Here is a 12,686-nt window from a genome sequence, read left to right as displayed (position 1 = left end):
ACTCTTTCATTTTGCATATCCTTGCACATTTAATATTTTTTAATAGACTAGTAATGTATGGATGTTTGTTTATTAAGCTCTTATTTTCGAGCGTAGATGTAGTACTTAAACGAAAAATATGTTTTAATGTTTTGAAGTAATATTTATGTGGCAATGTGTGGTATGTGCAAATTTAAGGAAAAAAAAATATTTTTCATAACCGGTGTGACACGACACGATCTGTTAAGATAACAGGTGTTACACGAAAATGACACGAACACGACAAACATGATCCGTTTGCCAGACCTACTTACACGAATGAATCTGCACAGAATTCAACATATAATATAATTTTGGCATTTCACAGGACAGTTTGGTTCAGTTTTTTTAATTTTGTTGTGCCTTTTTGTCTGCTTGCTTTTTGACTTGGAATCCGGAGGCAGTAATGGATCGAATAAAACGACCGTTATCCAAGTGTCACGGGCCATATGTTACAAACAAAGAAAACGCCCAAGACATCATATATCTAAGCCCATAAAGCCTTGTCTTCATGGAAGCTTCTGGAACATCCCGGAAAAATCAATGGCGGAGCGTTCAAGATAATCTAGGGCATTCCGGAACAATCCACACAAGTGTACAAATTCAAGCCTCACCTAGGACAATCTAGATTAGGCAAGTTGTATCTAGAACTATACTAGATATTTTTGGATGTAAGTAGGGAATTCTAGAACCCTCCATTGAGGAGGTTACTTAGGCCTATAAATAGGAGGCAAGGCCATTTGGCCAAGGCATCCAAGAATTGTAAGCAATTGTAAAGTTCTCCTAAGTTTCAATACAAAGCTTCCTTTCTCCCATCTTCTAAGTGATTTTAGCATTCTCCAAGCTAACTTAGCTTTCTTTGTGATTCAATCCGGGGAAGCGAGGCTTCGAAGGCTTACTTAGCTTGTTCATCGAGGTATTCAAGTCTAAGTGCCGCACGGGCGGAAGGCTTAAAGAGTCATCCCGTGACAGCTGGTATCAAAGCCTAGTTCGTGAATCACTTGAAGGAAAGTAGGATATGGCAAGTGGAGAGATGGTGTCCGGAGTCTCCGATCTAAGGGAGCGTACTGCCGAGGTCCAAGACGTTGCCAAGAGCAAGCCAAAGTTAAAGGACTTGCAAGCATCGATGGAGACCATGGAGGAGCGACTCGAGAAGGTGGAACGAACCATACTCGAGTTCGATACTCGACTTGATGAGGACGTTGTCGACAAGGAGGAAATCCAAACCATGGTGGACAATGGTAAGGATGAACTGCGTGGCTTGGTGGAAGGGCTATGAGATGAGCTCCTTGGCGCCCTCAACACCATGGCAGACAAGATGCGGAGGGAAGTCCAGGTTCACCTTGACAACATAGAGGCAAGGGTTGTGGCGCTTCAAGAAGAGATAAAAGACACAAGGGAACTTAAGGGAGATGTGGCATTTTGTAAAGAAGCAGTCGTGAAGCAATTCGTGCAAGGGCCGAGGGAAATCAAGGCGTTGGACTCCAAGGTAATCGACTCCTTTAAACCCAAATCCTATAATGGGAAAAGGGAAGCAAAGGAGCTCGACACATTCGTGTGGAACGTGGAGCGATACTTCAAGTACCTGAAGCTTGAAGATGACGAGTCCAAAATCTCAACGGCAACCATGTTCTTAGCTGATAATGCCCTTATGTGGTGGCGTCGTCGGAGCATGGAGATTGAGCAAGGTACGTTCTCCCTCACCACTTGGGATGAATTTAAGAAAGATCTTATGTTGCACTTCTATCCCCAAAATGCCAAGTACGAAGCCAAGGAGAAACTAAGGTGGCTCAAGCAAACGGGGAGCGTCAAAGACTATGTCAACACCTTCGTGAGTTTGTTATTCGAGGTGCCCAACATGTTAGAGGAAGACAAGCTCATGTACTTCATGAGTGGACTGCAAAATTGGGCAAAACTCGAACTGCAAAGGAGACATGTGCAAACATTGTCTGATGCCATTACCGCCGCCAAATCCTTGATTGAGTTTAAATCAAGCCACCAAGGTGATTCCAAGTCCACGGGGAAGAGGGGTAACCATGAGAAAAGTGGGGGAGAACATAAGCCGAAGGATAAGGCTGAGACAAGCAAACCGAAGGAGAAGAAAGCCGATAAGCATGACAAAAGCAAGGGTAAGTCTTGGCAACCCACTTGTCACTTATGCGACGGCCCTCACATGATGCGAGATTGCCCACAAAAGAAGGCCCTTAAGGCCATGGCTTTCAAGGAGGACAAGGCCGAGGAGAGTAACGATGCAAGGATGGGATGCATCCGTCTATTGAATGTCATCCAAACAACCCTCCCACAACCTAAGGCTCAAGTTGAGGGAGGATCATTGTTCGTCGACGTCAAGACTGGTGACAAGACAACGCGTGTGTTGGTGGACACGGGAGCAACCCACAACTTCATGACGTCGGAGGAAGCCACAAGGCTTGGCCTCCGAGTCACAAAGGAGCCCGGTAGCGTGAAGACGGTAAATTTCGCTGCCACCCCCATTGTCGGAATTGCGCGCAATGTACAAGTAGACATTGGCGTATGGAAGGGAAAGATCGACTTCACCATAGTCAAGATGGACGACTATGGCGTAGTCATTGGGTTAGAGTTCATGGACAAGGTACGAGCCTTTCCTATTCCCTTCTACAATATTTTCTGTATCTTGGACGACGGAAGACAACCTTGCCTGGTGCCATTGGAGAGGCAAGCCAAGAAGTGTACCCAGCACTTTGCGGACGTGATGCCTAAGGAATTGCCAAAGAAGTTGACACCAAGGAGAGAGGTTGACCATGCGATTGAGTTGGAGCCTGGTGCTAAGCCTCCCTCCAAATCACCTTATAGGATGTCGCCACCCGAGTTGGAGGAATTGAGGAAGCAACTCAACGAGCTACTTGATGCTGGCTACATCCAACCCTCCAAATCCCCATATGGTGCACCCATCTTGTTCCAACGCAAGAAAGAAGGTAGCCTAAGGTTGTGCATCGACTATAGAGCATTGAACAAGATTACCATCAAGAACAAGTACCCACTTTCGTTGATCGCCGACTTATTCGATCAACTTGGTAAAGCAAGATACTTCACAAAGTTAGATCTTCGATCGGGATACTACCAAGTGAGGATAGCCCCTGGAGACGAATCGAAGACGGCGATGGTGACCAGATATGGATTGTTCGAGTATAAAGTCATGCCATTTGGTCTGACCAATGCCCCTGCAACATTCTGCACATTGATGAACAAGGTATTCCATCCTTATCTTGACAAGTTTGCCGTGGTTTACATTGATGATATCGTTATCTATAGCAAGACATTGGAGGAGCACGTTAAGCACTTGCGCATAGTGTTCAAGACCCTTCGGGAGCATGAACTCTATGTCAAGAAGGAGAAATGCTCCTTTGCCACAAAAGAAGTAGAATTTCTTGGCCACAAGATAAAGGAGGGGAAACTTATGATGGAAAAGGGCAAGATCAAGGCCATTCAAGAGTGGGAACCGCCGACCAAGGTACCAACACTACGATCCTTTCTGAGGCTAGCCAACTACTATCGGAGATTCATTAAAGGGTATTCAGCCATAGCGGCACCCTTAACAGACCTTCTTAAGAAGAACAAGGCATGGGAATGGACGGACCGGTGTCAAGAGGCCTTTGAGAGGTTGAAGAAGGCCCTAATGGAGGAGCCTGTACTAAGGTTGCCCGACCTTAGTAAGCCATTCGAGTTGCACACCGATGCTTCCGACTTTGCCATAGGAGGAGTGTTGATGCAAGAGGAACATCCGATAGCCTATGAAAGTCGCAAGCTAAACAATGCCGAGAAGAGGTACACGACCCATGAAAAGGAGATGACCGCCATCGTCCATTGCCTTAGAGTTTGGAGGCATTACTTGCTTGGTACTCTATTCATCATCAAGACAGACAACGTTGCCACTAGCTACTTTCAAACCCAACAAAAGCTCACACCTAAGCAAGCAAGGTGGCAAGAGTTCTTAGCGGAGTTTGATTACAAGCTAGAGTACAAGCAAGGAAAGGAGAACGTGGTGGTCGATGCTCTAAGTAGACGAGTAGAGTTAATGGCTACGGTACTCAAGCCGCAAAGCCATCTCTTGGGCTGGGTCCGAGAAGGTTTATCACATGACGTCCAAGCCAAGAACATTGTGGAGTTTGTCAAGGATGGGAAGACAAGAAGGTTTTGGCTTGAGGACGGCTTGCTATACACCAAGGGCAAGCGGATCTACGTCCCAAAGTGGGGAAGCTTAAGGAAAGAAATCCTGAAGAAGTGCCATGACTCAATGTGGGCAGGACATCCTGGCACTCACCGCACGTTGGCTTTGGTGAGCGATGCTTATTATTGGCCATAAATGCGGGATGATGTAGATTCATACGTGAAGACTTGTCTTGTGTGCCAACAAGACAAAGTGGAACAAAGGCAACCGGGAGGACTGTTGGAACCACTTCCCACCCCATCAAGACCATGGGAGTGTTTAACCATGGATTTCATCACACATTTGCCCAAGTCTGATGGATGTGGATCTATCTTCATCGTGGTCGATAGATTCACCAAGTATGCCACTTTCATACCCGCACCTGTGGAGTGCACAGCCGAAGTAGCTGCACGCTTGTTTCTAAAGCACGTGGTGAAGTATTGGGGTGTTCCGAGGAGCATAGTCAGTGATCGAGATGCTCGCTTCACGGGTAGATTTTGGAAGGAGCTCTTCAAGCTACTTGGCTCAAAATTAGACTTTTCCACCGCTTTTCATCCCCAAACTGATGGACAAACGGAGCGGGTTAATGCATTGTTAGAGACTTATTTGCGGCACTATGTTAGTGCCAATCAACGAGATTGGGCTAAGCTACTTGATGTTGCCCAATTCTCTTATAACTTGCAACGTTCGGAGTCGACGGGGAAAAGTCCGTTCGAGTTGGCTATAGGGCAACAACCCTTGACCCCGAACACGGTCGTGACTGGCTACACAGGGAATAGTCCAGCCGCTTTCAAAACCGCTAAGGAGTGGCAATTAGCCCACGAACTTGCTCGAGCTCATTTGGAGAAGGCTTCAAAGAAGATGAAGAAATGGGCGGATCGTAAGCGAAGGAATGTGGAGTTCCAAACCGGCGACCAAGTCTTTGTGAAGCTTAATGCGTCTCAGCACAAGAGTACTCGTGGCTTGCACAAGAGCTTGTTGCGGAAATATGAGGGACCGTTCCCTATCATCAAGAAGGTTGGCAAAGCCGCTTATGTCGTGGAACTCCCACCCCGTCTCAAGTTTCACCCGGTGTTCCATGTGAGCAACTTGAAGCCTTATCATGCAGACAATGAGGAACCAAGCCGAGGTGAGTCTCATCGAGCACCCCTTTTGATGACAGAGGCATTTGACAAAGAAGTGGAGAGCATCGAAGCCAAGCGTGTCGTGGTACGACCAAGACAACCAAAGCATGTGGAGTACTTTGTCAAATGGAAGGGGCTACCATACTCCGAAGCAACATGGGAGAAGGAGACGTCCTTATGGCAATATAAGGACCTGATTAATACATTCGAGAGGCAAGAGTCGACGAGGACGTCGACGGCTTAAGTGGGGGAGGATGTCACGGGCCATATGTTACAAACAAAGAAAACGCCCAAGACATCATATATCTAAGCCCATAAAGCCTTGTCTTCATGGAAGCTTCTGGAACATCCCGGAAAAATCAATGGCGGAGCGTTCAAGATAATCTAGGGCATTCCGGAACAATCCACACAAGTGTACAAATTCAAGCCTCACCTAGAACAATCTAGATTAGGCAAGTTGTATCTAGAACTATACTAGATATTTTTGGATGTAAGTAGGGAATTCTAGAACCCTCCATTGAGGAGGTTACTTAGGCCTATAAATAGGAGGCAAGGCCATTTGGCCAAGGCATCCAAGAATTGTAAGCAATTGTAAAGTTCTCCTAAGTTTCAATACAAAGCTTCCTTTCTCCCATCTTCTAAGTGATTTTAGCATTCTCCAAGCTATCTTAGCTTTCTTTATGATTCAATCCGGGGAAGCGAGGCTTCGAAGGCTTACTTAGCTTGTTCATCGAGGTATTCAAGTCTAAGTGCCGCACGGGCGGAAGGCTTAAAGAGTCATCCCGTGACACAAGGAACTTCAAATCTCTGATTCTCTTTTACAATTCAAAGCAATGCTTTCACGGTTTCACTGCACATCTTTTGCAAAATGTCACATTCGTTGTTTTCCAAACCTTCCGGAATCTATGCTGAAAATACGAGTGAGTGCAAATTATCCGTACGGATAGGAGAGAAACTTTTCACAGATTTGGAATCTCTGCCTAATATTTTGGCTAAGAATTATTCGGTGATGCGCACTCTAGATCGAAGTTTACAAGATCAGCTCTCTTTGCATTAACATAGAACATAAAACCTGTAAAAGTTATGCATGCAGAAACCCATCTGCTTTGTGGGGGTTGCCAAGTAAAATGTTGTTTCTTATCTATACGAACAGATATCCAGGACAAAATGAACAATCTTGTTTCTGATTTCATGCTTCTACCTTCCTCTTAGCTGAGCCAGCTGACGACAGAATTCTAACTTCGCTCCCATGAAGAGAAGCCACTGCAGTGGTCACTATTGTATTGACGCGCAAGACCCTCCTGTTTGCCAACGCCATTCCGGCTTGTGACAGACTGAAGCATTCTTTTTGGTTCCGAGGGAAGGAAATCAAACCCTTGACCTAACCTAATCCTAAGAAAAAATATACTAAATTGCATAGGAAAGTAATACAGTTTTATTTGAAAACATGGCTGGATACAATGGGATTCTTGTTGCAACGCCAACTCTGTATCCTCAACTTGTTGATCTCTCAGTAACTAAGCAATGCCTCATGACCAAACCTAATGAAATCTAAAATGGCTATAACACCCTGCTGCTCATCTTGCAAGTGGATTTTGTGAAGTCAAAGGGTGGGTTGTGAAGTGAGTGGGAAAGGGAGGCCCTCAGTAATCCATTCCACCCATGCCACCACCCATACCGCCACCCATTGCCGGGGTCTCCTTTTCACTGGGAAGCTCAACTACAACAGCTTCAGTAGTCGTGAGCAAAGACGACACACTGCGCACAAAGGGCAACAAAAATCAATGGATGAGGAATCGTAGCTAAGCTAATAAGATTAAAACACAGGTCTACTAGGGCTTTACCTTGCAGCATCCACTAAAGCAGTTCTAATTACTTTCAATGGATCAATTATTCCAGCTTTAATCATATCAACATATTCACCTGGTTAAGCAATGGAAAAAGCAAAACCAACCAAAATGAGTAACAGTGAAGATAAAATAGTTTCTGCAATTGATTGGCGAAAAAGTATTCTCGAAGGATTTCTTACCTTTGGCTGCATCATAGCCAAGATCAGCGTTATCTTGCTCCAATAGCTTACCAACAACAACAGCTCCCTCAACTCCCGCGTTAGAAGCAATTGTATGAACAGGTGCCTACACAACCAACACGACTTAGAACAACAAACAAAATGCAGCAATGGGTTTTAAGTAGAACTCAAAAACTAAATTCCATTACTTAATAAGATGGCGATCATCGAGGCCAAACTTCAAAAACTAGCAGAATATACAAACCTTTAGAGCATTCTGAATAATCTGAACTCCAACCTTCTGATCAAAATTAACAGTTCGGAGCTTTTCCAACTCTTTAGATGCATAAAGAAGAGCAACACCACCACCTATAAAAGGAAGATAGTTATAAGATTGTCGACACAAATAGGCAACATCAAACAAAAGCAGCCAAAATGACAAAATAAATTACCTGGTACTATACCCTCTTCAACGGCAGCCTTAGTGGCATTTAAGGCATCGGTAACCCTATCCTTCTTCTCACTAACTTCCGCTTCACTAGCTCCTCCAATCTGCAATATAAGCAAATCTCACTACTGTTTCCCACCGATTTTATCTACAGTATCATTTACTAACACATACAACTAATACAAGGAAACTCGGCCATAGACGTTTGTCGATTCACTTTTTTCGTTATTATGATTGTTAACAACAACTATAATTAATTTACAATGGGGTAAAATGAGGAAGAAATTATAAGAACACCCAAAAATTGATGGCTACAACCCTAGAGGGATGAAGAAATACAGAGTTTACGAAGCTTACTAAACACATACCTTCAAAACGGCAACACCACCAGAAAGCTTTGCGAGTCTCTCCTGTAACTTTTCCTTGTCATAGTCGGAAGTGCTTAATTCAATTGCCGACCTAATCTGTCACCGAAATAGAAGGGAATGAAGGTTAAGTACATATCTGAAAGCATAGTTGTAGATGACTCTATTTAAAAAGACAAAAAGGATTATCTACATCTTTTGTTACATAACTAAAATGCAAACCATTTATGTCAACAGTTCCAAAATTGGACTAAAACTAATCCCAAGGAAGTAACACAAACCTGTTCAGATCTTTCGTCAATGGCCTTCTTGTCACCAGCACCATCAAGAATTACAGTGTCGTCTTTTGAAACTGTGACCTGAAGCATTAGCCCACATATTACCAGACATTAGGACAGTGAAGGAAAAATTGGACACAACAAAAAGTAGTTTAAAATTGATCAGGAAATTCCATTAATCCAAATTCAAATAGATATAAACCAAATGTAGAACATCTTCTCAATGAAGTACACGCCATGGTTAGGCTGCCAAAGCAGATAAGGCACAAGTGTACCAAAGTTGACCTTTTTGCAACTTCCGAGCATATCCAATTCCACTTTGTCAAGATTCAGACCAAGCTCTTCAGTAATAACCTAAAATACAAAAGCGATTTTCATTAACTAGTCACAATAAAAATACAAAAGAGATGAAATTGATAGGGTCACACCATAGTGATACAAAACTAACGATTAAAAGAAAACTTACAGAACCCCCAGTGAGAACGGCAAGATCCTGGAGACCGGCTTTCCTATTTTCACCAAAACCAGGGGCTTTGATTGCACAGACCTGTAGCAAATTACATTAGATTAACAAATGCTGCCATCCCTACATGAAGAATCAAACTAGGAAAGGAAAAAGAAGCACAAACAGGAGAGAAAAAGGACTAAAAGCAAACCTTGATACCAGCACGAAGCTTATTTAGAATAAGAGTTGCCAGCGCATCGCTCTCTACATCTTCTGCGACAATCAGCAAAGGCCTTTGCTTCTGAACAGAGCATCAAAATTTATTCAACCCATTCATATTAAAAAAAACAAATAAAAATGAATGAAAACTGGTGAGCTAAACCAGATAAATGCTCACCTTCACAGCCAACTCCAATACTTTGACCACGGCATTAATATTTGAGATTTTCTTCTCATGGATTAGAATTAGAGGATCTTCCAATTCCTGTAAGCACATACACATGATATGATAAGTTATTGCTAATAAGTATCCAGAAAAAAGAGATTTGAGGTGTGGATTAACTTGAACAAGCAGCCTCCGACAATTTCAAGACACGGTGATTGCTGAGTCAAACATAAACTTACACATTTCTGATTTTTCTGGTTGGTGATGAAATAAGGGGATATGTAGCCTCTGTCCAGCTTCATCCCCTCGACAACTTCCAACTCATTGTACAATGTTTTCCCATCCTGCAAACATTAACACAACCTAACGCTTACATGTCTTGGGTATCATTAGGGACTAAAATATAAGATATAAGCATCATCGGCTTTTACTTATAACTCAATCTAAGCATGACTTAGACTATATAACTGGGACAACAAACCAGCCAGAGAATAACCACGAGAGTTAAAGTTAACTTACAGAGATTGTGATTACTCCCTCTTTTCCAACCTTCTCCATGGCCTTTGCAATCAACTCACCAATTTCTCTCTCTCCATTCGCTGATATTGTTCCAACCTATCAAAGTTACAATACATTACCTTCAAATCCTTGAAAACCAAAGGAACTTAAACGGAAGAGAAAACAAGGCTGTATAAGAAAGTCCAAAATACCTGTGCTATCTCTTCAGAAGTGCTGATCATTCGTGCTCTGCTCTTCAAGTTTGTTACCACAGAATCAACTGCCGAAGTAATACCACGTCGCAGGTCCATTGCGTTCATCCCAGCAGCAACTGACTTGCATCCTTCAGTATAAATAGCCTTGGTCAAGATTGTAGCAAGTGTTGTACCTGCAAGAATAATTAAAAATTGTAATTACCAAGCCAGACAGAAATTTAAGCAATATCAATCCATTAAGTAATATTTAATTCAACCAAAAGAAAGAGAAAAAAAAAAAAATGAACCGTCCACCCTGATTTTCAGTTATGGAAACTAGTCCAAATGCAAAAGAAAAACATCGATAGACGATGATGATTGAATGATATATTCAAGCATAGGACTTACCATCACCCGCTACATCATTGGTAGCATTAGCAACCTGTTTCACTAGGCTAGCACCAACATTCTTGACTTTATCCTTGAACTCTATACTTTTTGCAACTGTTACACCATCTTTTGTCACTTTGGGTGCCCCAAAGCTTTGTTCAATTACCACATTACGCCCCTTTAGCAGCATATAGCAACCATGTCAGTTTTTTTTCAAAGAAAAGAGAAAATACAAGAACTCAACATACAAGTTCATTTTCACTATAAATAATAGCAAGACAATTAAACGAAGCAAATGTATAATCTATATCTTACTGACTACGAAAACAAAGACAAGCAACTATCGAAAAGCCTTTTAGCACTTAGGTTCTCAATGTGCGATTTCCATTTATTTGATTGTAGTTTACCAACAAGATTTAATCCAAACATCTGGCTATTACAGTTCTTTCAATGAGTCCTGTGAAATAGCTTCCTTAATAACAGCAATAAAAATGTCAAAGCCTCCAATCGCAGTCTTAACATTGACACACACATTTACAAAGACCAGAACATAATGAAAATTCCCCTACTTTCATAACCATATTTATTATACTAAGGAGTTACAGTTTCAGTTTAACAAAATTTGAGTAAAGCACACCAGTAGATATAATTGTATGGTCAAGTTGAAGGAAACTACAAATAAATAAATAAATCTTTTGATTCAAATATAACGCAAATGTATAAAATTATCGGATTACACCTAATGCACATAGAGCACACTTATACAAAGTCAATGTGAAAGTTTTGTATAAGGTGAAAGGTAAATGGCCGACTAGAATGAGTTGTAGTGGAATCAGGTAGATAACCTTAGGTCCCATGGTGACTTTGACAGCATCCGCAAGCTCTTCGACACCACTGAGCATGAGGGCTCGGGCCTCCACCCCGAATTTAATGTCTTTGGCTGCATAGTTTCTGCTCCAACTTAGCCTACCACCAATCTGAAACACAAACCAAACACACAAAAACACATCAAACAGAGTTCTTTGTGAGGGAGAAAGCTTAGCATTTCTTTAACCGATAGACCCTTTTAAGCAAGCAACCAAAACGCACCTGCTTGGTACAGTTCCTGGCAACCCTGCAAACACAAAAAGAATAGATCAACGTTAGCATTAAAAGGGCACAAAATATGACTCTTACAGAGAAAAATTGCATGGTAAAACTTGAATTTTGGGCAATTTTTCATTAAAAAAATGAGAGTGAAATATCTTTTAATATTTATGTGGAACCGAACGGGTCAATTGAGAAAACGAAGAGAACCCAGAAGAAAGAAAGGGCAGAGATTGCAGAAAACGGTGGAAAGTACCGAGCTTTAGAAGCCAGGCTTGACGCAAAGCGGTACATACTGAGAAGTCCGAGGTTGCAGAGTTAGAGAGATTGTTAGAAAGAGATTGTGAGGGTAGTGTAGTGTATGTACTTTTATCACTTGGGCGAGGAAGAGTCCAGAATCAGCTTGTCAATTGTAGGGTTTCAGGGTATTAGGGTCTTCCCAAGTCACAACTCAGTCTCACAGTTGTATCTAATTACATATACGCCCCTCAAGCTCAATATGAAACTCGTTTTCTACTTTTGAAATTGAAATTGTCACTTTAACACCTTGACATTTGAGTTGTCTCATTTTAACCAAGTCTTTTTGTGATTCCTCCTAACTTTTTGTGATCCATTTTTTCATTACTATGTTTAAATGCGTTGAAATGTTCCTCACCCAAATATACCTATTAAGGAATTCCCTCCAGCAAGTTGCAATCTAAGTCAGTGGTACAACTATTAAGAGAGCAGAATGGTCCGTTCTGAATATATATATATATATATATATATATATATATATATATATATTATTTTTTTAATAATGAAAACTACGTTTAGTTAAGCAACATGTATATCAATTTGGACATCTTTAATTTTTTATTTGTTGGATATATCATATATGTACTTATGCATTTAGCTAGATTAGAGCATCTCAAGTCATGCTCTCAAATTTTTAATTAAATTTTAGCTAAAAAGACTAAAAATTACTTTAAGAGCTCCTAAATAAATTATATTCCAATCATACTCTCTAGTTTAGAAAATCATAATAATTGTGGACCAATAAGAATAGAGTTTTTATTTAAAATATTGATAATTAACGCTAGGAACTTCTTTCTCACTCCATTGATTTAACATATTGTGTGAAAGAGGTATAAATTGCTTCCTCTTTTTTCCCTTATTTTCTTTGTTTTATCTTTTTTCAATTTCGTTTCCCGGGAGATTATCTCTATCTTCACAAGTTGCAGCTTCCTCATGGTAATACAAATCCTCACTGTCACAACCA

At 41.5% G+C, this 12,686-nt stretch overlaps 1 protein-coding gene across 2 annotated transcripts; it reads right to left on the bottom strand.

Annotated features, from left to right (window-relative positions):
- Positions 1-6,357: 6,357 nt before the first annotated feature.
- Positions 6,358-11,896, bottom strand: LOC137737201 (chaperonin CPN60-2, mitochondrial). 2 transcript variants are annotated; one of them, XM_068476611.2, is made up of 18 exons: positions 11,682-11,896; positions 11,429-11,453; positions 11,185-11,316; positions 10,358-10,517; positions 9,968-10,143; positions 9,777-9,872; positions 9,497-9,601; positions 9,270-9,356; positions 9,084-9,173; positions 8,894-8,974; positions 8,713-8,781; positions 8,431-8,508; positions 8,153-8,248; positions 7,789-7,888; positions 7,602-7,705; positions 7,358-7,463; positions 7,173-7,251; positions 6,358-7,086 (listed from the first exon to the last, which is right to left on the bottom strand). In XM_068476611.2, the coding sequence occupies exons 1-18, from the start codon at positions 11,717-11,719 to the stop codon at positions 6,972-6,974; spliced, it is 1,737 nt and encodes a 578-aa protein (XP_068332712.2). In that variant the 5' UTR covers positions 11,720-11,896; the 3' UTR covers positions 6,358-6,971. The 2 variants fall into 2 exon arrangements, with proteins under 2 accessions (XP_068332712.2, XP_088538808.1); XM_088682682.1 differs by having other exon boundaries at positions 7,602-7,672.
- Positions 11,897-12,686: the final 790 nt, after the last annotated feature.

Source organism: Pyrus communis, chromosome 13, assembly GCF_041283825.1.
Source record: "Pyrus communis isolate YQ-2024b chromosome 13, ASM4128382v1, whole genome shotgun sequence".
In the NCBI taxonomy this organism is placed as follows: domain Eukaryota; kingdom Viridiplantae; phylum Streptophyta; class Magnoliopsida; order Rosales; family Rosaceae; genus Pyrus; species Pyrus communis.
This window is presented reverse-complemented; position numbering and strand designations above follow the sequence as displayed.